A 25,647-nucleotide genomic window follows, 5' to 3' on the forward strand; every position below is an offset into this window, starting at 1 on the left:
ATACTAGCTTACCTTAATGATATAATATTTGATGCAACAGGCTAAGATTCACAAAAGTGAGTCCAAATAGATTCATTCAAGGCTTTGCTGCTAATAGTTTGCTTATGTTCAGCTGAACCTCTTTTTTTCTTCGTTTTTGAAATTTTGCATACACGCTCAAATTCATACTGTATGATCCTGAGCCAAGATTGACAATCCTTAAGAGAACTCAACCACCAGCTTGCAGTATCTATCATCCACAATGCTCCATAATACAATTGATCTGAGTGAATACGCTGATTTTTGCTTCATGGCTAGTTAAAGAATGAATAATGGAACGCAGATTACAAAAGAGAGTAAATACAACTAATGTACAAAGAATGGCATTGAGCCGCCGCGCACTCAAATCACTCAAACTCTACATTTTGTGTTAAAATGGTGACTTAGGAGAACTACACTGCTGATATTATACAGATGCCGGTGAGTACTTGTAAAAGATACCAGGCAGAACTCTCCATGCTGAAAAGCTGCTAATTATTTCACAATTCCACCACTTGGAACCTACAAAGAATCACTAACCAGCTTCTGCCGTTGATGCCTCCAGAGTACAAGGTTCTTGAGTAAGTCCGGGTATATCAAGTTCAAGCAATGGCTTCAGCCTCTGCTCCACTTCCCTGCGTTGCAGATTTATCTCTTCAATTACCATAGACTCGGCTGTCTTGCAAGATTGCTCATCCCTGAAAGCTAGCGTCCATCTCCCATCAACCAAAATCTTTGCCTTCCCTTTGCTGAAAGCATCATACTTCGCAGGGTCCAAAAAGGGAAAAGTCGATGGGCGAATGCATAAATGCAACCACTTTGAATGCTTTTCATCTATCCTCGGCTGATGAATAGTGAAAACAGGGAAAGTCAGCACCATTTCGCTATTTGCCATCTCTGATTTGAAAAGGCACACAAAAGAAGACTATGCTTCTGCATATTTCATCTCAAGTATTTCAACAGTGAACATGATTTGTTGAAAAAGGGATGGAGAGAGGAGGGGGAGAGATTTGAGAAAATCAGCATTTGTCAGGAACCATCCCAGTGAAGTTAACTTGCATGCAGCAAATAGTCGGAGCAGTACCTAGATGACACACAGTTCATATTGTAACCTGAAAGGTTGCTGGAGCCTTACATCATGATAAAATGGTAATCAAAAATGTCACTTGAAGGGATATCTCTGAATTGTGGTTGGGATGAGACTCAGATTACATTCCGGCTTGATGCTTGTTCAAGAGCTTATTCTCCATTACAGTTTCCAAGGTTATTCAATTTGCGAATGCAACAATAGCTCATGAAAGTGCATCCTACAATGGTTATGGCTCCTTGGTTTCATAGGCATTTATTGGTTTGAGAAATACAGTATCACAATTGGTTGTTTGGTGAGTTAAATTTGAGTTCTTAGCATATGGAGGATGGGTAGGTGGATTTTGTAACATGGGACCTCACAGTGGATGCTGGGTGAATATTAAATTTCTAACCCCAACAGCTTTTCCATATGTTGGACCATCTGAGATTATTTCAGTCGGCAAAGGGATAATCAATTAGGAGACCTATTGTAGAATCATGGAAAGCATCAGGAGATAACCTGAAACTGAGTGTTCACTTGATCAAATCTCAAATTGCATTTCTGCACAGGCTTTTTTAGGAGTTTGATCTTCAATTCATCAGATTTGTGGTGTGAATGCTTTTGTTTTTTTTTTTCTTTTCCAGAGAAGGGGTCAGCTTCTCTGATCCCTTCAGCATGAGCAATCATTTGGTCAAACTGGGAGCAAAGTCAAGTCAAAAAGTCGATATAAGGCCATGCAAGAATATATGTCACAGTAAGGACAGTACTTTTAAAAATTTACGACATGAATTGAGCAGTACCAAGGAGGCATTATTATTGAAAATTTGAAGGTAAACAATATAATAACGCTGCTTGTACATGAAATTAGCTACTGGGCTGCAGAAATTAAGGAATGCAGGCATCAGCGAGGCAGTGCTTTCTATGTTCTAAATTAGAAGCATATGAAAATCCTAAACATTTATTCTGTACATAATGATTAGTGTCCCACCAAGTTCTGATATACTCTACCTATATTAGTATACCTTAATTAAATTAGGAGAGAAAAATCAAACAGCAAGTCAATGAAGTTAAGAATCATGAAGAAAGCCGCCAGTCTTGAGGATTATGCCTGGGTGTCTTTTCAAGAGGGTCGTTTCAAAAAGCTAATGCCTAGGCTCATTTAAATGGACTAAAACAACAGCAAAACTGATAGGACAATGGATTTTCAGGTAAGAAAGAAAAACCATGAAGATTAAAGCTTAAATATACATACATCTGAGCCAGCCAAGGGTGCTGTGACACGAATAATTCCAGATTGCTGATTGAGTGGTAATTCTTCTGCCAGGAGAATCCACCCAGATGTTCCCCTTGATAGCGCTAAAAAGCGAAAGTGGCGTTCTTTTCCTCTCTCAAATGCTATTCTACAAGGTAACGCATTGACTGCAAAATTAACAAAAAAAAGGGTTCAAATTCAAGACCTCGACATAAAATTTAACAACATATGGACATCCCATGGTAATGGTAACTTCATACTACTAATACCAATTTTAAGCAGAATTGTGAAATGAAAGCAATCATATAGCTTACCTAAGTTAATTTCACAGCCAGGTTTTGGTACTAGAACATCCAACCCAACAGTTTTTGTTTGGGAAGATACAGGAGAATCTATGGGAGAATGAATGGGAGGTAGGTCAGCTAAAGTTCCTCCAAATGATAAAAATAGAAGCTGGCGTTGAAGTACGAATACCTGAAAATATCATTACTAATGAATCATCGATTCCACATGCATCAAAAAGAGACAACAAGTACATGTTTGTATATTATGAATGGTTTGTACCTGCAGAAATGCTTAAAAAGATGGGGAATAGTCCACCTTCACAAATTATAATAGCCAAATCATGATCTACTGTGCCGGTACCGGGTGCTGGACCGGCTACCTGGGCACGGGTCAATACGGGCCCGTGTCGTGCCGGGCCAGGACTATGCCAACACAGTAGAGAAGGCGGGGGAGAGGGCAAACGGGAGAGAGGAAAAGAGAGAGAAGGGGGAGAGAGAGAGGGAGGCCGACAGAGGGGACAGAGGCCGGCGGCCGGGGCAGCAGGCAAAGGCTGCAGCTGTTCCCCTCTTTCGAACGAAACAGGAGTCCAGTCGCTAAAAAATTTCGTGATTTTTAAGCGATTTGCCGACTTCACTTAAAAATTACGAATTTTTTTAGCAGTCGGACGAAACAGGAGAATGGCCACGGCCTCCACCTACTGCTCGGGCACCAGCCTTCGCCACCCTCCGCCGGCCTCCCTTCCTCCCTCCCCCCCCCCCCCCCCCGCTCGCTCTCTCTTTTCCTCTCTTTCCTTTTTCTTCTCCCCCTCCGCTAACAGGTTTCATTTCCATTGTCGGAACCGTCCCGGTCCGCTACTGGGACGGCTCGATACGACCGGAACCGTCCGGTTCAAGACGGTTTCGCCAACCTTGGACCAAATGCACCCCTTATATGCTACACTTTCTATTCTATAACGAGATTTTTTGCCATTATAATTGTAATTTAGCACCTTTTCCTTTCTTCTTTCTATCAAAAAATCTTTCCCCCTTTCAATCTCTTCCCAGGCAGCCATTTCCCTGACAGAACCGTGGTCCACAGAAGGCCAACCATCAGTGGCAGCCAATTCTTGCTAACTTCCTATGTGGATGATACCCAACCTTGAACAAAAGAGATGGGACGAAACTGATATAAATGTTACCATTGTTAACACTTAGGATGAGTCAAAATGTTACCATTATTAACACTAAAGAGGACTTCACCTCAAAAATGTTTGATCAGATTTTCCTCTCATTTACTTATTCATTCCCTGCTATTGTTGGATTACTAATTATGATGTTGACAACTGCGACATTTCCAGGCTCTTTTTTCTCCCTGTTTCACAGTTTGGTAATGGTGGTACAAACAGTTTTTTGTATGTGCTTACCAAGCCATGATTCTACATTCCAACACCTACCCATGAAAAATACCAGCATGCATGCACACATGCATATACATTCACAATTGTGTAAAAATAAAGGCTTTAATGCACTTGCTCTCATGGGTTATACCAACTACTATTTGGCAAATGTGATGCACATGCAACGAAGAATGGATGATTGTGATTCCTCTAGCATGCTGAGCAGAGCGAAAAACAAAGCTCTTGCATGGTGTCCATGATTCTTAAGAAAATTTCCTAAAAAAGAAAGAAAGAACTCCAAAAGCACCATACTTATATTAAAAGATAACACATCATGGGAAGACAATATGCCATAGGATTTTGGATGTTGCTTTCTAGCACCACTGGATAGGGAAAAGAAAGTTCTCCAAATAAAAAGTGACCAACCTTGACCATCTCGCGCATTCTTTCACCAGCAACAAAAGAGGATTCACCTGGAATACTATGAAGCTGATATTAAGAACCATCCATTGTGAGCATTCTCTTTAAAATAAATTGTGAAGCACATCTGATTATCAGGAAAGAATGTAAAACATAAACAGAAGCAAACATAAACGACTTTATAGATCTAACCTCCAGAAGAGAGTGTCTGTGATGGAAGAAGAATGGATTTTGGGTTTTTTGGAGGTGATGAAGCCTCAATTGCTGATTTAAAAGTTATGGCAGAACAACCATTAGCCAAAACAATGTGAATATGCATCAGTCAATAATTCCCAACAAGATTCAAAAGTACCTCTCTTGCAATTCTTCCATTGATCTTTAAGAACAGTTATAAGCAGATCGCACCAGATCCCTTTAATTTCCGTCAAAAGATAAGCAGTGGAGGACTTGTTTGAATCCTGTATATAGCAAGCTTTCTATATTATGAATGTATAAGCATGTACAACTGAATCAGCAACTGAACCAGAAACTGTTCCATGTCAGATGTAATACAAAACAAATTTGCATGTATTACAGATATACGAGTTTGAAAATTGTGTATCCATTCATGCCTGTGCATACATAATCACAGAAATCTTGTCACATTTTAATCTAATCATGAAAGAAATGGAATAACGGGAGAAACAGTTCTATGTGACACCAAAAAGGTTAATCAAGAAACTTAATAAGAAGAATTAGTTCTTGACCAACATTATTTAATACATTTAAAAATGTAAAAATGTCTTCCATTTGATTTTACATCTAAACTTCATGCTAGCATTTTGTGAAAAAGGACCACCAAGATGGCCTTTTATTTAATGCAATCTTATTGAAAATAAAGAGGTTGGCATGTCAAGTCAACTAAAGTGAAACTCTAAGTTGTTCCTTCCACTTGAATACTGAAAAGTTCACAAAATGAGTTGCCATATTCACCTTTCTGCATGGACATGCCAACATGAACAGTACCAATATAAATTAAGTACTTTACAATAAAATAGCTCTAATAGCTTTAAAAAGTAAAAAAACCTAAAATTTATATCACAAAACAAAGAAACAAATCACAATTCCCAGCATCAATTTTCTATGATCAAAACCGGTGAAACCCCATTCCGACAAAAAGCACACAGAGTCTAGTATTGTTATTTATTATCTCATTATGCATGAGGTTGAACCCCAATATTATATTCTCCTGAGTCCTCCCTGCCCATAGGAGGTTTACATCTCAACATTTTGGTCGGGCCACTAAGAAAATCCCTTTTCTAGATCCATGTAATTTTCCCTCAACATCCAATGTTCTGGTTGGTTAGGTTATCTGAAAATTTAGAGCTTGCAGCATCTTTTAAACCCAGTTATACACTCCTAACATCAAAATATAGAAATTGTCAACCTTCATAGCTCCCCCATATGGTAGTCCACTAGAAAGCTGATATCCACAATATCAATGATTGCAGTATTGTGAATCGTTAGGAGACCAGTATAGTGCAGTAGCAGTACAGCACCCGTACCAGACCAGACTGTAGCAATACCGTACCAAATTGTACGAACCATACTAGTAGACCAAAAATAACGGATTTCCTTATTTTTGTTTTTAAGGTTTTTAAACTAACCTTATTTAGTTTTCAATGGAAAATAGGTTTGAGTTAATTTTTGATGTTTAAATGCGATATACTTTAATTTTTCTAATTTTTTCTCATTTATGAGATGCAACATAAAAGAAAATCAACCTCCAGTACTCCAAGTTTTTACAGAACTCATTGCAGAATCAACCTCCAGTATTCCAATTTTTGGATCGCCTACACTATCAAATTGGATTATTAACCACCTGTTTGGAGAAATCCAACAAAAGACAGACACCTAGTCACACCATTTGTCTTCTGGTATGAAATACCTCCTCTCTTAAGCAGTTCCTTACAAGAGTTTAGCTTATAGTACTCAGTAGCTATAACCTGAATCCTTTTTCAACCTGGCAAAGTTTCCAAAAAAATATCAAGCTCTTGGCTATTCCTTCCCTTCCCCAATCATAATGTGGATAATTATGTCACCAAAAATTGATAATGGGGGAAATCGTTTTTTCATGAAACCATCTATTTGCTGATTTAAATTACTTGATTTAATAGAAAATCACTTGCAAGACTTGCCAGACATTTTGCAGATTGCCAAAAAGTAACCATGCAAGCTCTAGCTACTTTATTCACCTTATTAAGCCATTAACATGTTACACTTGCCCCTTAAAAAATTGCAAATGTAATTAGAAGGCATTGACAAGGCAGATTGCAAGTGGAAGCAGTTTATAAATTGATAAGGTAATGAATAATTACATTTATGTTATAGTGACCAAAACTTTATGAAGCAAGATGATATATTGTCATAGATGGAAGAATGCAACATTTAACGTTTCACAAGTCAACAGCAATTGCAACAGCTTCCCAATTCACTCTATTAGCATTTTATCAAAATGGCATAAAATGCAAACCTTTTTCATTCATACAAAAATAAATGTGTTTAAATCCCATCGCCATTTAACATCAACAGTGATCCAGAAACATACAAAAAATGAAAAAACAACTCACTAGGAATCTAGGATTTTACCTTTAGTCGTTCAAGATGAAGAGAGGTGAATTCTTCCTCCCCATGTGGGAGCAGCTGCCGTAAAAGCCAACCACCAGCCCATAGTATATCTGCAGATACATCGGATCTGCAGAAAAGACTGACTAATGCATCGAGCACCTACAGAACAAAAATAACCACTATGTAAATAGCAATTGCTTGCACCCTAAAGCACGGGGTCTATATTTTACTCTAATGATATGGTGTTTAGTGTGTAAAATATAATAAAATGCTTCAAACACTATAGCTAGGAAGGGGGGATGTTAATCAGATAAATCTGTAGTCCAAGGCAAACACAACTTTGACCCAAATTATGCATTACAGGTTGCCCATTTAATGCAACAAAAAAAAAAACCCTTCAATCCAATATTAGGTACTTAAGTTTGACTTTTCCAAAACCAGATGTGAAATTCTCAGTTTTTATTTATATTTTTTTCTGATTTAAGATCATTAGAACAGCTTCTCAATATTGAAATTATTGTTGGAAAGACCAAGGAGAAAGCTAAAAGTCAAGCAGCAAGACCTGAGATCTGTGTAGTTGAGAGCTAATCCCTTGTTCTGCACAATGACTCAATAGCCCAAACTGATCCTACAAAAGAAATACAAAACAAGCTTGATTAAACTCTAAACACAGGTCAGCCCCAAAATCAAAACAATTCAGCAGAAAGAAAATAACTTTTAACTGACAGGTATCTCAGAGCCTGGTAGAGGCATGAGCATGATTTCAAACCACAATACCTCAATTAACAAAATATTCACAATAATCTTGTAATTAGATTGTGACAAAGATAATTTGCTTTAACATGCGTTTTGGTGGTCCTAATGAGGCTGCAATAACACCTCTCTGCTATATAGACAAGTAGTGATATAAGCCTTTGTAATATTAGAGCTCGGATTTAGGGTTTTGGGGGTCATCTATATCCACATCTATCGGATCAAAGCCATGACAGCATCCACCTGGTAATATTTCATGAACAGAATTTCCATGTTCCCATTCTCTTAATCCCATGCCTGTCCTTTCCCTCGGTTTGGGCCTTGGATCAGTGCCTTAAATACAGGTGCTGGCTTTTACCAGGAGAAATGGAAGTGCTGAGGCTCAATTCAGCCATAGGCTCTGCCGGTGGCCGAACCTTGAGCATAGAAGGCTTGGTCACATGTCCCCATCATTGCAAACTCACACTTTTTACCTCTCCTATTGAGGTTATGTTCTCCATCTAGCAAGGTTTAGCCACAGTATGGTCACGGTCTGGGTGCATCGTCTCCTTTCACTTTCCCACAGCTTCTCTCCTCAGATCCTCGAACTGATTTAGGATATTCATCCTCACTGCCACCAACACTTAGGCCATTGCCTTCAGACCATCCATTCCAACTGCACCACCACCACCGGCAACCACCACCTTCACCGGCACCTTTGCCGCTAGTACCCTCACTAATGCTTGGAGCTGGACCTCTGCCACCCTCCCCTACCAGCACAAACTGTTGGGCCAGTTGGATTGAGCGCATATATGTTTGATTAATTGCGTGTTTACTGATTGTTGTTTGGGTTTCCTTGCGTGGAAATTAAAGTGAGCATACCAAGTAAATTTGATAGATTGTGCTTGGGTTATTTTGGTTAGCATAATTGTGCTTTGGTTGTATGACATGTTGATATGGATTGGTTTGAACTTTGAAGTTATGATGATTATCTGAGAAGACTTTGGGCTTTGACCTATTTTGGTTGAGCAGTTTACTCTTTCCTTCAGGCTTCTTTTGAGATGATTTCCTGAGGAAACTTCTGGTTTTTTCTCAGTGTTGGCTAAGCAATGCATTTTCTTCCCATGGGTACTTTTGATCCTGCAAAGTGCTATGATGAACTTTCCCTGAGCATTATAGGATTAAGATTTTTATGGTTGAGCAGTGTTGTTCTTTTCCATGATAGGTTCCTGTTGTCATGGACATTTTTGATTCTACAGAGTGCTATGATGAATTTTTCCTAAGCATTCTAACATTCAAATTGCTATGGTAAGTGGTGTTATTCTGTTGTGACCATCTTGGATTGGCTTGCTTCTGTTGTACAATGAAGGCAATGTTTGTATTGGTTATTGATTTCGCTTAGAGATTCTTATTAGGCCTTCATTCCCAGAAGGTTAAGATCCTGGACCCACATCATCTAAAATCTTAAAGAAGTGGAAACATTTAGTCAGCTGTTCTTGTAGCATAACAGGGGTGGTCAAAGATGGATAGGCACCTCCTTGGATGGGGAAAGGTGATGTCCCAATCATGGGATATGAGAGAGCAATCTAAGCAGCCTGGGTGACTGCTTCACCTTGCCTATTGTTGGTCAGATCCATCCAGAGGAAGGTCAACCAGACTGGCCACCTGAATGAAGTCGGCAAACTCCTCTATGCTACTGTCAATGCCGGAACCGCCACCACCCTTTTTCCACCGGAAGAAGGGTTGTATTTAAAAATTATTCGGAAAGAAAGTGGACCTGAAAGAATAGTGTAGTAGATTTTTTAAGTTGGGCTACTAACAAGGAATTCCGGTCATTAATTGATTGCTCCTTCTGATGTTGGGCTTCCCTTCATCCAATATTGATAAAGATTATCAACTGATTACCTTTACTGCTTTTCTTGAGTTGGACTGGGGTTTACCGAAATCAGTTCATCGGACACATAGGATGTTTGTTTTCTTTATACATTTATCATTTGGGATGGTTTCTTTGCTTCTTTGCCTTTGTTTTGTTTACATCGTGCAGTTTTATATCCTATCATGATGGGTGTACATTATGGTTTGCTCAGGGTGGTCTTAATTAAGATTCATTTATTTGCATTGCATGCAAGTGTCTTTACATTGTCGTACCATTGTTTTGGGATCCAGACATATGTAATTATTAGCACACCTAGATACCTAACATGCTGAAAATTCGAATATCCCTTCTATTGGTTGCTGTTGGTCCTCAGCAATTCATGAAGTACCACATAAACACAGTATTTGTTTGTACTGATTTTTTTCGCCTGATTCTATATGCCTTGCCTATACTTTTTTATTTATTATTATTATTATGATGATGATGATGATGATGATTATGATGATGATGATGATGACGATGATGATTATTAATATCATGATGATTATTGTTAATATCAAGATAATTATTATGATGATGATGATCATCATCATCATCATCATCATCATGACTATCATTACGATTATTATTATTGTTGGTAACCGGAAGAGCAAACCTTGATTATTATTATTGTTGTTGTTGTTATGATTATTATTATTATGATAATGATGATGATGATAACAACATCTATAACTTGCCAATACATGAGTAATTTATGCACTCCCATTTGAACGATCTATAAGCATAACATTTTATGCTCATTCCACATGATCCAATCACTGCACATCACACAGGCTGCCTGCTAGTTACAACAATACCTCAACTGTCAGAGATGGTACCGCTGAATATTATTATCCTTGCTCAACCAAAAGAATTTCAACATTGACACCAACCAATAAATTTACCAAATCAAAACCTCAGCTTACAATTTCATGGAAGACAGCGAAAGCAAAAAAAATGGACTTGGCTTTAGAGAGCAGAAGAAATTCATAAGCAAAGCTACAAGTAATTGAAAATTATAAAGGAACTAAACAAGAGTGATTAAGAGATTGCTAGAATCTGATGAGACTGCACTGCAACCAAAAATAATATTCGAGAAAGAAGATCTAAAAGAAAGTTGGATCAAAGCAACATGAATACCTCAAGTTTGTGCAGGTATCCATCAAGTTCGGTAGTTATGCTATCTTTCATCATGCTGTTCTCTGAAGAAAACAGCTGCTCCTCACCTGAGTCTTCACCTACTAAAGCTTGCTGCAGGCAAACAACAAATAAGTCAAAGAAAGAATTGCAACTTTCAGGAAAATATAAGAAGAAAATGGCATTGGAAGCAAAGTTATTTTTCCTTCTTCAGAAAAAAGGAGCTTGTTTTCACGACAAGAAACAATAGACTTTCCTTGATGAATACATCATAAGTTTGTAAAGTTGGATTTGCCACATACACACACACACATGATAACAGCTGGGAACAGGATGACACCAGTTCATTGCCGTGATAAGTGTTCATCATAATCATCACTAAAAAAGATCACAAACATTTTTTATTTTATAAACACACTTCGAGTTTTAGATATATAAGGAAAAAGGCAAATTTTTAATTCTATGGATGTATTCCTACTGTAAATGATAGATTCTATGGTTTGTTAATCCTATTGTATAAGGTACAGGATATGTCATAAACAACTAATTATGCTTTATGGATGCTATTTTACACAAGCGTGCGCAATGTTTTAACAGGTCGCAGCACCATGCAGACAGTCAAGGGTCCGCATAGCACATGCATTATGCAGTTTGTATATGCTGGCACATATGAAGTTAATAAATTATTAAAAAAGTAAAATATATTATGCACAATAATAATGATATGTTTAAAAAATATAGTAATACTAATAACAACATCATCTAGTAATTAGTGCATCTAGTCATTAGTGCTTGCTGCTTAGTAATAGATTTTTAGTAGCAATAATTATAGCATATTGACATTGTTAAAATACACATATCCAACCTGCTTAAAACCCACAACTATCAGCTTGGACATGCCTTATTTGCATGGGCCTACATAAGAGCAGCCATATATCTGGTAGCACAATAATAAAAGGGCTATGTATACGTTTGTACAAAGATAACTGTTGAATACACAGCCACTGAGTACATAATGCTAATCCTACTGTGTATGTGCCTGCGAAGTGCTAAGAAACTCTCTTTTGAGCCCATATGTGGCCCAATCGCATATAATAGACACATATAGGTTATGTGGCGAGCTTAGGAACCACATACACATATGCAGCCTTATGCACTGTATTTTAAAACAGTGTGTAGAGCTGTACCTTATCGTACTTTTTCAATAATTCCCTTACCAACATATCCATATATAGTGTCATAACCATTTCCTGTATACATGTCCATGCTTCATATATTCAGTTAACAAAAAAAAAATCTTAATCAATGTACAAAAGGAATGCGCCAACCCAAGACAGCAAGTCGCAACATCTGACAATTAAGCTTCACTTTTGAAATTCTCAAAAGTAGGACACAATTTGAGATAGAAAAATATCTGTTGTTATCAGGATATTTTGTGACTTCTAATTCTAATTCAAGGTTTCAAGGGCTGGCCAATGTCAGCCCACACTCAGCACCAAAGGCAGGTACAGACACTGGAAAAGCGTGGTCATGGCACCCATTAAATCATTTTTCATATTTAATTTGTTAAAAAAATCTTTTTGAAACTTTTGTAATTTTATTTTTTTTTTTTGTTTCAGCATGGCTTGGCACAAATTTTGTGCATTGGCACACGTGCCATGATGTGCCAGGTGACCATTACTTGTACTGGCACTGACATGTGAAACCATGGTTTGCCGAACCAAGTCGAACCGGGAGGTTCGGCCCGTACCGAGCCAACCCGACGGGGGACTGGGTCAGTTCACCACTTTTTTTTTCAGAACCGGTCCCAACCGCACGGTATCGATCCAAACTAGCCAGTTCTGTGTGAAACCAGTACGAACCGGCCGGTTCGCACCGAGTCGGACCAGTTCCGAACTGGTCCCCCTCTCCCTCTCTCTTCTCTTGGTTTTAAAGATGAGTTAGGAAGACTTGAGAAGTTTCACAGAGCCAGAACTTCAACAAGAGATCCGAGAATACTTATAACCTAGAGCGCATTCCTTATGGAATGAACATACAGAACTACGTCGCTTGGTTAGAAGGGTGGGTTAATGTGCCTCCTGACTATGCTAATGATCCGAATATCTACGAGAAACATCGCCACTTAACTAGATTTTATATATCAGTACGTATACTGTACTTTAAATATATGTAATTGATCGAATTATTTTATATTTTTCATCTCACTAGTTAATTTTAGAATATTTCATGTTGCTTCTTGTAGCATGCAATATCTCACTAATTATTTTATATTTTGTATCACTTTAAAACAAGAAGATGCATCATTTAGGTTATACCGGAATCATAGAAATATTAAAAAATATCAAGAACATTAAATTATACTTCAAATCATTGAAAAAGTTGAAAAAATTAATTACCAATAAATCAAAGCTAGAAAGCTTTTAAAAAAATTTGGGCGCGCTGGTTCCGTAAATTGGGTACACCGGTTCGAATCCGGTATGTCCAAGCATACCATACCGAACTGGTACCGTACCGAACCACCCTGATCGGTACAGGTCTCAATACCAGTCCAGCGAACATTGTGTGAAACCTTGGTCTCATTAGCCTAACAACTAGCAGTAAAAGCAGAATATGATGTTTCAACTTCTGGTAAGATATCATCTAACCAACTAAGAATCGGATAAAAAGAAAAATTCAAAAAACAAGAGATGATGGAAGCTACCAGAAAATGATGGAGACTTACAAGCAAGAGCTTCTTATGTTGCTTTCTTTGAGGAAGAATTCCAAGTCCATCTAGCATTGATTCATCTAGTTCTTTAGATTATGGCATAGATGTCAATAAATAATGCATCAAGATAGCTAAGCAGCACAAGAAACTAAATGAAACAGTTCTAATCGGACCTTTTGTTTGCAGCAAGGTTGCTAGAAAACTCAAAGAACCCAAAACTTCTAAGTCATTTCCACCGCTGACATATGATAGCAATACCTCCCTGGAATGTACAAAGATGACCGCCAGATCAGGAAAGGCAGTAAATGACATGAGAAGTAATTCTAGATGTGTCCAGAATGACTATTGTTAAAGGCACAAATTAGATTCTACAATGAGAAAGGAATTTAGAACAGAATTATTACTCACGACTCCTTGAGAAATATACAAATGGCAGTTCAGCAACTGATCCAAAAGGAGCAAAAAAACCCTCTATACCAAACAAGGAACTCAGTTGTATACTTGTATGACTAGCACACAAACACCAATAACTAGTTACAAGGAGCATATATAGGGAATGAAAGACTAAGTTTGTAGTATTCAAAAGATCCCTTTACCAGGCTACCATGTTTTCAATGAGGCTCCAAATAATTCTAGCTAATCATGTCTATAACAATTATGAAATAAAAAGTATATCCATATCTAATGGTGGAGCCCCCTTTTTTTATTATTTTGAGTAGCAATAAGGTCATATTTAATGTGTTTTCTTCTTACACATCCTTCTACTATGTGTATGAGCCTGCACATGATAGCATAAATGTATTGAGCCACTATTCTACCAAATTGTGCTATCTTGCTAAGAATAAGATTTGTAAGTATATCCTACATCTGCTCTATGTTCGCTCCTTAATCTTCATTCAGAATATCAAACTGCAACAATAAGATAGCTAGTGATGGCACCATTCTCTTTCATCCTTTCAAATAGCAATAAGAGGCTGTGAAATCCACATGCCGAAGCTGAAGTTCAATTTCTCACTACATTTTTATTTGAACCTTATGGAAGCCTCATATCCTTCATAAGGGATAAACTGAGCCAAGAAAGAAATGAACAATCGCAAGTGAAAAGGGTACAGAAAGTATCCTACAAAATGATGTAAATATCGTTAGAACAATAAAATAGCAAGCTGTGAGAAGACACAACAAACGGTGTGCTAGGCATCATAACCCAAATGGCTAGATGATCGCTAATATCATGCTCTGGTGTTTATGGAAGAAAGGATGGTTTAATGGATAGGTGTTCCGATCAAGGACAGGGAGAATCGTAGAAAGATGATTTGTTAAACAAAATGTTCCGCTTGCAGCAGTGACCAGGTGGGTATTATCAACACAAGTAGACCTTTGGGACTGATAAGTTGGGAACTAATAACTTCTTTGCATCTGCAAGGGAGTGACTAGTTAAGGTATTTAAACAGGCATTCAGGAAGCAAGAAAACATGTAAGGAAGACAATATTTAGTTCTCGATACTTTAAAGAAACTATTTGGCTTATTATAATGACAACTAAAAAAAAATAGAGAACAATCAGGAGAAAACCTGCCATTAGCTCAATAACAGTTTTCATTGACTGAAAAAAAATCCATATCCAGAAAGAACAGAATTTTAAGTTTGGTTTTAAATCAAAAACGCATAACTGGAATTCATGCACAATTGACATGAAAAGATGCTGTCATATCTTGCCTAATTGATGTCAAAACTTGAAGAAAAATGCAGGACAAGAGGACTAATAACTCTTCCAAGGAAGTTTGAAGGCCAGATTTTTGTAGGTGATTATACAATGTTATCACTTCAGTAGAAAGGAAGTGAAGAAAATTTCAGAATTCAGTGTATCTTTCAATTAAAGATGCAAATAGTCAAAAGGTTTCTTAGTTTCTTTCATGCACTTAAATTTGCTAATGACTTGGCAAACTAATGCATTGAGTCACTTCCACTTTGATTACCCTTTTATCATCAAGTACATCACTTATTGCTTAATAAAGATATCTCACAATCAGGAGTTTTTAAACAACAAAACTGAATGCACACAGAAGATGACTCAAAAGTTTATTCATCATTAATCATACTTGAAGATGCAATCTGATCAATGAATTTTTTTTGAGGGAAAGATCAATGAAGTTACCTCAAGGTACATTGTGAGCCACAAGTATTACTTCGCGAGGAACAATGATTTGGCAAAACATGCTGAGCGGAACCAGAACAATCTAGCGTAGAAACTCCCAAGTCTTCTGTATTTGCTTGAGCATCAAGAGAAAAAGGATCATGCTGCTGGTGTTCTTGAGAGACTCTATGCTCGAAGGTATAACCATTGGGTGATGATTCAAATTTCATAACAAAAACCTCTGGTGGGTAGAATAGTGTGGCAGCAATAATACTTGCCAAATCTTTGGATTTAAAAATATGTAATATACAGCAAAGTAAATATAAGGAGGTGGTGATGCCTATTTGTGCACCCTGGAGCAGCAATGTAACAAATGATAAGAAATAAATCATTTCTCAGAAATCATTAGAAGGACTAATGTAAGTTGATGTCTGGAAGTAAATTAATAGCACTTACACCACTTTGCTTTTTCAGTGAGGGCAGAAGCAACGGAAAAACCAAAAGTCGCAGTATATTATCAGTTATTAATATTCCAAGATCAGGAACCCCAGCTGATATGACATCACTAAAATAGTACAAGTTGTCCTCAATTTCATCCACTGCAGCAAGAATGGAGGAGGATGAATCAGATGGGTATGGGTGCCTGTCCCAGAAGGCAATAATGTTTATTAGAAGAGGACATTGTAAAAATTGATATTCAAGACATATATATATTATGAACAATGGGACCTATTATGAACAAAAAAACTATCCATCTTCAAATATTGTGTGCACATCTGTGTTTGTTGAATGACAGAGATGTGACACTACCATCTTATGATAATAAGCATCCCTCTAAATCCTATCAAAAGTGCAATCGTAAGAGAAAATGATCGGTGGCCATAAGACTTTACAGCTGCCAACCTCATTTCCTCTGTCACAGCCTTTTCACCCACCCTAACCTCACCTTCTCCTCCATTCACCATGGCATTTCCAATATGAGAGATTTTTGTCCACCTGCTGGAGTGGAAGATGAAGCAGGGATGACTAGGTGGAACAGGCGTTGGAACAGGTCTTCCAGGAGGGTCAGACAAAAACAGCAAAGTGGGAATATAAGTGGGAGGTTGCAGAGGCAGTATACTGGTGACTGAAGGAAGATGCAGTTATAGGAGGACATAGTTGATTAATGAAGATGGAAAATTGGAAATAGTTGATCGATAAAAATATAGTCAGAGAAGTAAATGGCTAAATGAGATGGTCTCTCTGGAGGGCATTCTTGGATTGCTAAAACAGATTGTCTTGGAGAAAATGGAGGAATTGAGAGGTGGAACTGTGGGAGGGAGGAGCTGAAAGTGGTGCAAATCATCCAGTCTCACAGGATATACCGCGATTGGAGGGAGAGTGCAAGGAAGAGATGAAAAGTAACTATAGCCATGAAAGCATAGTCGGCGGAATCGTCCCAAACTGTCCAGTTCAGAGCGTACCGAGCTGTACCGGCGGCGGACTGGGATGGTTTCGGCAAACAAAATGAGAAACCAGCGATGGAGGGGGAGAAAGAGAAGGAAAGAGAAAAAGTGAGAGAGAGCGGGGAGGGAGGGAGAAGAAGAGGAAGGAAGAGAGAAGAAGGTGAAGGCCGGCCGGCGGAGGGCCGCGGAGGGCCAAGCAGCTGTGAGGAGGAGACGGAGAGGGAGTTGTGCGGAGGAGGCAGAGGAGGGGCTCCGCCTCCAGTTCTCTTGTTTCGTTCGAAATAGGGGTCTCGGAGGCAGAGCCCCTCCTTCGGCCCTCCGCTAGCCTCCGGCACCCTCCTCTCTCCCTCCCTCTACCCCTTCTTTCTCTTATCCTCTCTCTCGTTCTCTTTCTCCCCCGCCCCCTCTACTGTGTCGATACGGGCCCAGCACGGAACGGCATGGGGCTGTACCGATCCGTGCCGCCAGGCAACTGGTCCAGGCCCCGATTCCGACATAACAGTTCTTGTATAAAAGTTTTTAGTTTATGCAAGTGTTATTTTGAGGTTTTCTGATTTTATTAACAAAGATACTAATTCCATACAAAAACAAAAATTTTTCCCAATAATTTTAGTAAGTTAAAAGCCCTAGACTCACCTAGCCGCTTGAGAGATCAATTCATCCAAGTTGGCACAATGCTTCTGGAAATATTTAACCATATTCAAAAAATAATCTGACAATGGGGGGCGCGAAACATATCTGTTAACATATTCATCTCCAACTGAAACAGGAAGCAACAGATAAAAGTGAAACAGTTAGATAAGTGATCATTATGTAGAAGAAAGAGAAAAAGAACTTACCATGATAGACATTAAGGGTCAATGCACGTACTGCAATACGGACCATAGTTTCTTCATGGAAAGCAAACCGTATGGCCTCAACATAGAGTGGAAAGGAGACTACCTCGTCCTAAACACAAGCAAAAAGGAATTATCTAAATAAAAAAAGAGAAAGAAAAATGCATGTCAACATCTAACCAGAAAAGTAGACAACATTACATGTTTTGCTTGATTAAAACTTTTTGTTTTCATGAAGCCAAACGATGAAAAATCAAATATCCATGCTCATTATTGAATGAACCAAAATCATAATCGCAAAAGGATTGTTGCCAACACAACAAAAAAAAAAGACACAAAATGACACACATGCAGTAGCATAATGAGACTGCCAATTGTGCATGCAGTGAAATCCATAAATTATGACAATGCATAAAGAGTGATTCATGTCACAATGATTTATCCTACTCAGCCATCAACTCATAATGATGCTTCACGTGATGACCTAAGTCCCCAAATAAAAGCTTTTTTTAAATCCATATTACTACTTCAAAAGGTTTTATAAGGGTATATACATAAATAGTAAACTTATGTAAGTATGCACGCAATTTCAGATATTTATAAGGGTATACATGCAAAAAATATTTTAATTAAATACTAGTTAAACTAACCTTGTCAAGCAGTCTATGACATCAAGGATAGACTTGCAATAAAAAACAATTTATAAGGGTACACATGCAAATCATGAATTTGAAAGGGTATTCATGTAATTTCAAATATTTATAAGGGTATATAAGCAAAAAACCCTATGATAAATAGAAATATGTAGCAATGAATGTTGACAAATATATTTTTATTGACCAAACCTTTTCTTTTAAGACTTGCTTATCTTAACAATGTTTTATTAATTTGATTTTGTGCTCTGAACTTGGTAATATGTTTTTAATGATGATATGGTATATCATGTGTACAATGAACTTTCTAAGAAACAAGAGGGGCCATTTAAAAGGGCTAACCAAGTTGATGTTCAAGACAAATTACCAATACAGTCCAAATGTGTATAACATACCCGAAGTAGTCGGCTTTTGAAAGGACGAAAAGAAAAGGAAAGTTTTCTCAGAGAGTAATCATTATGCATTCTTGCAACATCTCTGACAAGGCTTGGTGTCTTTTTATAATTCAATCATTCAAAGCCTAATATTAGCAAGCATGGTATTTTTTTGTTTCATAAATAACTAAAATAGGCACAACGAAATTCAGCACACAGAAATATAAATTTTGTAACATGTCTCTCATCTATGCATAATTCATATCACTTTTCCTGTCTGTCTTATAGGTATTTCTGTATGCATGAATATGTGTCTTAAAAACTATACTAATTCTTTTATTTTACAAAGCACCCTTTATACTGCTTTCTAAATTTTAAAAAAACAAGATTTAACAACTTGATGGATAAAAAATTGGAAGACAGGAATACAATGGCACTCTGAGTGATCAGACAACAGGATGTCAGGTTCATACATTTTGAGTCTTCACAAGCAATGAGATTGTATTCTTGTTCAGCTTCCCACTTATAGCCCTTCAACAGATTAAAAACGACGAAACTCCATGAGCAACTGAATGACATGAATTTGATAAAAAATGTTCTTTTTTTTCTGAAGGGTGGGGGGGGGGGGGGGGGGGGGGGGGGAGGATACGGGGTGAAGGGTGTGGACATCATAAATCAAAATAGTATTAAGGAACATGATGAATAGATAAAGGCATGTACAAACCTTAAAAAGGATATGTAGTATGACAGAAGCTCTTCATTTTGAAAGTCAAAGGAATATGTTATGAGGAAGTTAAAGTGTTCATTACTGAAAATATAGTCTGCATCAGACATGAGAATCATATTACATACAAAAACTATAGAATAGTGAATACTATCTCCGCCCGTTGATAGTAGCAATCGACCAATTATTTCACTTACAAATTGCATGTTCATTTCTTAAATTCTGGATCATAATGCTCATTGTCTGTAGCAACTGAACTGCAACTTTTGTTGGCCTGCTAATCCTCAGTATGCGTGCAAATTCACTCATGATCTGTTCCTCCATGAAGAATCTGAAAAATAGGCAGTATATTATGATAATAGATGTATACAAATAAAATGGAAGAACTGAAGCAACTAAAGAAACTCACTCAAAAAAAGATGGATCATGCTGATCGCCATATGTCACCAATTCCGCGATTGACCTCAATGCTTCAATCACAAAATCCTTCACAAACAGTCATTGGAAATTTAAAGACCCATAGATAAAGCTCGAAAAAATAGAAACCATATCAAGTGATCATCCACCTTGTTAACTTCGTTCACGATTTGAATCTTCTGCAGCTGATCTGTTAGATATCTGCATTGGCATGATACAGGTTATTTAACTGAAGTTTGACAATAGAAGGAAAGAGAGGTAATGTGTTGTTATGGAAGTGCTAAAAGAAATATTGAAACATAGACATTGAAGCAAGAAAACATGTATAGAAATCATGCAGTGTTGCATTTAATTCAAAGTTGAGAAGAAACATTTGTACATTTTAAGTCAAGCAATCAGAGCCAGCTTAGCAATCCATAAATATGCCTACAAAAGTCATACAACAATATACAGTAAAAAAAGATCAACCTGGTTGTTTTGCCATTTATCAAGGGGTTCCAGCATGCAAAGTAGCTATACAATTGAGCAGCTGTTCTTGCAGTACAATATTGCACAGATATGAGAATGTCTAGACAGATCATATGGTGGTCAAGACTATGGAAGCAAGCTAACAAAGTGCAAATACATATCAAGCAACCTAGGGGTGCTTTTAAAGCATGGAATACCATAGCCAATGCCTGGGTTTTGTCGGATCATCGGAGATGGGCTTTCCTCTGCTCGTTGAAACAAAGAGAGGCCATGCAGGTTAGGTTTCCAAAAATTTAGCAGAGAGATATGACCATTGATGAAGATGGTGCCATGATAGCATTCTTTCATCATATGATAATTAGTCATTAAGAAACTTCCACATGATGGGATGTGATTTAAAACACTAGAAGGTAAGCAATATTAGCCTTATTTTATTTAAAAACAAAGAAAAATTACTTCCTAAGAAGTAGTGCCCCTGGCATTTACTATTACTACAGGTATCTATAAGTATAGCAACAAAATAAAAAAGCCTCCATTTAAGCTTATATCTTACAGTCCTCTTAACAGTAGTTTCGAAGTTGACTTTGCAACCTCTTAATAGATTATGAATCTTCTATTAATGTATTACTAGAAGTTTCCTCCATTATGAGTTTTATTGCATAATGATTCTAAACCCAAACTTCATAGCAATGGTTGAAACTGCACTTCACCCTTTTCTTCTTTCATACAAGGGCAGTTTCATTATAATGGCTATAAAAAGAATTACTTGGAAAACATCTACTATTTTGTCATTTTAAAGATTAATGAAGTTTAACCACACTTTTTGATGAAATAATTAGATGACAAACAACCACCAGGCCGAAATCAGTTCTCGTGGTTTCAGTTGCATGCTTAATTCTTGGGCAGGGCATAAGGGGTTCAAGACTTTGCAGCTCTGCAGAGATAGGAACCATCAAATGTCAACCATTATCATCACTAGAAAAGTTTTTCTTTCAAAAAAGAAAAAAGAAAAGAGAAGAAAAAATTACATCTTATCATCCAGTTAAAAATCTTTAAAGCCTATTGACAGTCTCAAAAGTTTCAGGTCAAGCCATTCAAAACTAGTTTATGGTTTACTATAAATCCAAAAATGTGAACTTATTTTTTTAAAAAAGAAAAATAAATTTTGTCCTTGACCAAGAATTTTGTCAGTGTTGGAAGGGTTTGAGGCTTTGCAGCTCTGTGAAGCTGAAATCACAAACCCGCTGCAACCCCTGCGATCACCCAAAAAAAAAGTTTGCAGCTTGCTGTTTGTAGCAGAAATTCTCTAGGGCCTACGAACAAGCTAGAAAGTTCAGGATCAAACCTCCAAAACCATCCAATCTAAATCCAACAATTTACATTAAATAACCACAAAAGAATTCTCAATGAATGAGTTTGTCCTACGTATCTACTATGAGGTTTCTACAGCATCTTTTTCTGATGGATCTGAAATCTTTATTAACTAAGCATCTTCGCATTCTTCAATACCAGTTCTAAGGTCCTTTTGGAAGCCTCCCTCCTCCTTCCAATCCTAGGAAAACAAATCCAAGTCTAACTTAGATCTTGACTGCAAAAGAATAATTCTAAATTTTCAATAATATCCTCTTTTCCAAAACTACTTGTGGTTCTGTTATCAATCCAATTTGGCATCTAGGTACATGCAAATACACATTAAATGGGAACCCTTCAGGAATGGAGACAGTCCCTTCTGAAGGCTTTGCTGTCCCTAGATGCTAAAGAGGGTAGTCTGAGATATCACCAATGATGAGATTTTCTGAAACGTGAGAGCTGGCCATTCTTTCTGACTTTACTCTGATGACCCTCCACACATACAATAGCATGGCCGACTTTCTATTTCCTTCTTGTTCTTTTCCTTGCTTTTTTTTACAGGTAGAAGAATTAATTGACTACTGCAATACTGGATTTTTCGGTTTTCGAGATATACATTCAATCCACCACCATATCTGTAGTACTTCTAAGAGCAAATGGAATGGATCTTTGGCCATCCTGGTCATCCTTGTGTAAATGTCAAAATTACCCAGCCCATTCAAATCCTTTTTATAATATCCCATTAAGGATATTAAATATTTTTTTGTGCAATAGATATGCAATGCCATTATATGAAATTCTATTTCATCATTCTCATTAATATATAAAATCAATATCCTCATGAATCTTAGACTCCACCATACTCCTCTATTCCGTTGAATTGAATTAAATTTCTAAAACAACAATTATAATCTAACATATAAATTTGTTTTCTTCCATTCTAATATAGGCCAGGCCATAGGGTAAAGTAAACCATTTTATAACTGATGCTGATTTTAGTGGTGCCTTGTACCATCTCCTCAAACCAAAACTCTACAGATGCTTCCATCTATAATAAAGAGCAAGGAGAAGAGAAGCACCGTCCATGCCAAGCTCAAGCATGATAAGAGGATCGAGAAGAGGAAACAGGCCAAGGTTCATGAGGTACCACAGTCCAAAGAGCTCTCGAGCTCAACAATGAGGTATGAAATAATCTCTTCTACCAGCTCCTCTCTCTAAGGTTGTTTTTTAGGTTTTTCTCTAAGCTCTTTTTTTCACAAAAATTGTCTTGAAATACAACCTACAATATTCAGGTAAAGCAGGAACAAAACAAGGTCTAACAATTAAGATGAACCATAAATTAAGAGGTTCTAGACCAAGCAGCACAAATAAAGATCGTGGTTAGTCCAAAACTCTTCTTTCAGCCGTCAAGATTTCACCCTTTTAGGCACTCTTTCCCTAAAAACATACATAAAACCCGCCGTATCCCAGTGCAGTAGCAAACAGAAGAATGGGTTTGTAACAATTAAAACGAGCTGTAAACGAACACGCACTTCTTTCAATGTTATGAGATTCTAGACCGAACAGCACGGATAAGGATTATGGTTAGCCTAACACACTTGTTTTAGCCATCTAGATTTCACCCTTCTTGGATTTCTTTCCTAAATGCATATAATCCATCTTATTTCAGTGAACCAGATATCAAAGGACGAGTTTGTGACAAAAATAAACGGAACCGGAAACACCCAATTCTTTGATGGTTAAGAGATTCTAGACCAAACCAAACAGCACGAAATTAACATCGGAAAACGACTCAGGAATTCCATACTAGGATCTTTAACAACTTAGAAACCCTAAAGAGGAGGGGCGGCAACGTACCGGAGCTCTTCCAAGGAGAAGCGATTTCTGGATCGCCAGAAAGAAAACCACATCGTGAAGGCGATCCGAGCTGCGACGGATCACACGACGCCCGAATCCAACCAAAGAACCATCGCATCCGCCGATCGGAGACGGGACCTTTAGCTTTCCTTCCCTCTCTCTCTCTCTCTCTCTCTCTCTTCTCCCCTCTCCTCTTTTCCTTTTTCTTTTCTTGTTTTCTTTCCTTATCTTGGTTTTCCTCGCCGCCCACGCCTCGCTTCTCTGTCGGAGGGGAACAGATGGATCCTTCCCATGGGAGGATAAAAATGTTCTTTTTTAAAATTAAATTAAATAAAAATAAAACAAAAGTCCCGATGTGTCGCATGGCCACGCGGACTCGTGATCTGCCGTCCGCCTTGCCCACTGGAGGGCATCGAGTCCGTTCGTTTGGATCACATAGGCCAGACCGTCCGGGTGCCGGTGAACCGGTTGGTTACCCAAGAAATCGAAATAAACGTGAAACGTTTAGGAGGGTTACCCGTTGTTCTGCTCCTTAGTATTGGTTGAAGAACCATGATCATCTGAATAAATCCAGCTGGTAGTTGCTATAAAAAAACACCTCTTGGTATTCACTTATAAAATCTAATTTGATTTGCACGTGGCTAGCTTCACTGGGCAGTAAGAAAAAAGAAATTTTATGATATCATACATGCTCTTGCCACTAAATTCTGAGCTCGGAGAGCTACTCGGCGTACTCTGAAGTTGGTGAGAACTGAAGAGAAGTGAAGTCGGATGAAACCAAAATGAGGAAAAACTAGTAGCCGCCCAGGCCAATCTATAAGAAGTCCACTTGCTAGAAAGTTTCTAGCGGAGAATTCTCCAATGCTTAAGTCAGAATACTACTGCATGGAAGGGAGAAAATTTATAGAGTAGAATTTCAAACAAGAGCTTACCCTCGTATTCTCGGATTATCCCTTTATATAGGATAAATATGCATTCGTTACCTAGTTTAACGCTACATGCATTAATCGTGTAGTAACGATCTGTCACATGTTAACAATATGGTAACCGTCCCGCGCAAACCATGCATGGTAATGACTGCGCCAAATGTGCGCTAACTACAGCCTTGATTTAACTATCAACCTTTACTATTTTGAGCAAAATTGCACCTCAATTTTCACCGAGGTAGTTTGCCTAGGTTAGCTAAAGTTAATGAGGTCGTTTTAAGCCAAAGTTGATATGTCCAATATTCTTCCCATCATTTGCCCCTACTTTCCCGTCTGAACTTAATATTAGTTCATGCGATGAGAGTTGTATTGTTATCTTGATCGAGAATAGGGCATCTAGAAGCGAGTATTAATGCGTCGATTGATTTTTTTCGAAGCATCATCATATAGGAGTTGCCCCAAAGCATTCTTATGTTAGTGTTGTCGTGAGGCGCTATTAATGTGGTAATCCGAATGAGCCTTTCACATCGTATCCTGAACTGGCACATGGTTGAATCAGCTCGAAAAACCAAACCATCGCTTCAATCAAAGCTATTTGAGCCTCTATATAAGGGTATCCCCTTTCTTCATTTTGCACTTCTTGCTTATGTTGCCAATCTCCTCAGCAGTTCAAGCTCTCTCCTTGGCGTTTCCCTAACGAAGCTCTTGTTCTCTGATTCTCCTTCTGGAACCCTCTCCGATTTCTTCCCGATGATCTTTGGTGGATTTCCACTTTCGGCTGCGCAGATCTTTTTTCTTCTCCATTTTTTTTCGAGTTTTTCTGTTTTCTCCACCATAAGCGAGACGGACATCGAGGTCTCGGCAGGGAGTTGGTCATCAGACCAATCTCCTCAAGCTCGGCGCTCCTCACCTGATTTGATTTTTTTTTCTTTTCTTTTTGTATCGGA

General features: G+C 37.9%; 1 protein-coding gene across 23 annotated transcripts; it reads right to left on the reverse strand.

The window, feature by feature from the left end:
* Positions 1-263: 263 nt before the first annotated feature.
* Positions 264-24,075, reverse strand: LOC103714108 (protein TRANSPARENT TESTA 9-like). 23 transcript variants are annotated; one of them, XR_015971812.1, is made up of 22 exons: positions 23,775-24,075; positions 20,249-20,300; positions 20,092-20,168; positions 19,880-20,013; positions 19,683-19,779; positions 19,432-19,489; positions 17,935-18,043; positions 17,732-17,855; positions 16,107-16,293; positions 15,672-16,003; positions 13,691-13,779; positions 13,533-13,603; positions 11,998-12,060; positions 10,814-10,924; positions 7,589-7,654; positions 7,048-7,185; positions 4,772-4,877; positions 4,612-4,683; positions 4,426-4,472; positions 2,654-2,731; positions 2,340-2,506; positions 264-862 (listed from the first exon to the last, which is right to left on the reverse strand). XR_015971812.1 is itself a non-coding variant. In XM_088708157.1 (22 exons), exons 1-22 carry the CDS (start codon positions 23,825-23,827, stop codon positions 554-556), a joined length of 2,619 nt encoding a protein of 872 aa, XP_088564283.1. In that variant the 5' UTR covers positions 23,828-24,075; the 3' UTR covers positions 264-553. The 23 variants fall into 23 exon arrangements, 13 of the variants coding, with proteins under 13 accessions (XP_088564283.1, XP_088564282.1, XP_088564281.1 ...); XR_015971810.1 differs by having other exon boundaries at positions 4,426-4,480; XR_015971817.1 differs by having other exon boundaries at positions 2,654-2,813; positions 4,426-4,488.
* Positions 24,076-25,647: the final 1,572 nt, after the last annotated feature.

Source organism: Phoenix dactylifera, chromosome 12 (assembly GCF_051530095.1).
Source record: "Phoenix dactylifera cultivar Ajwa chromosome 12, Ajwa_hap1_PhDact_Kaust_v1.1, whole genome shotgun sequence".
NCBI lineage: Eukaryota > Viridiplantae > Streptophyta > Magnoliopsida > Arecales > Arecaceae > Phoenix > Phoenix dactylifera.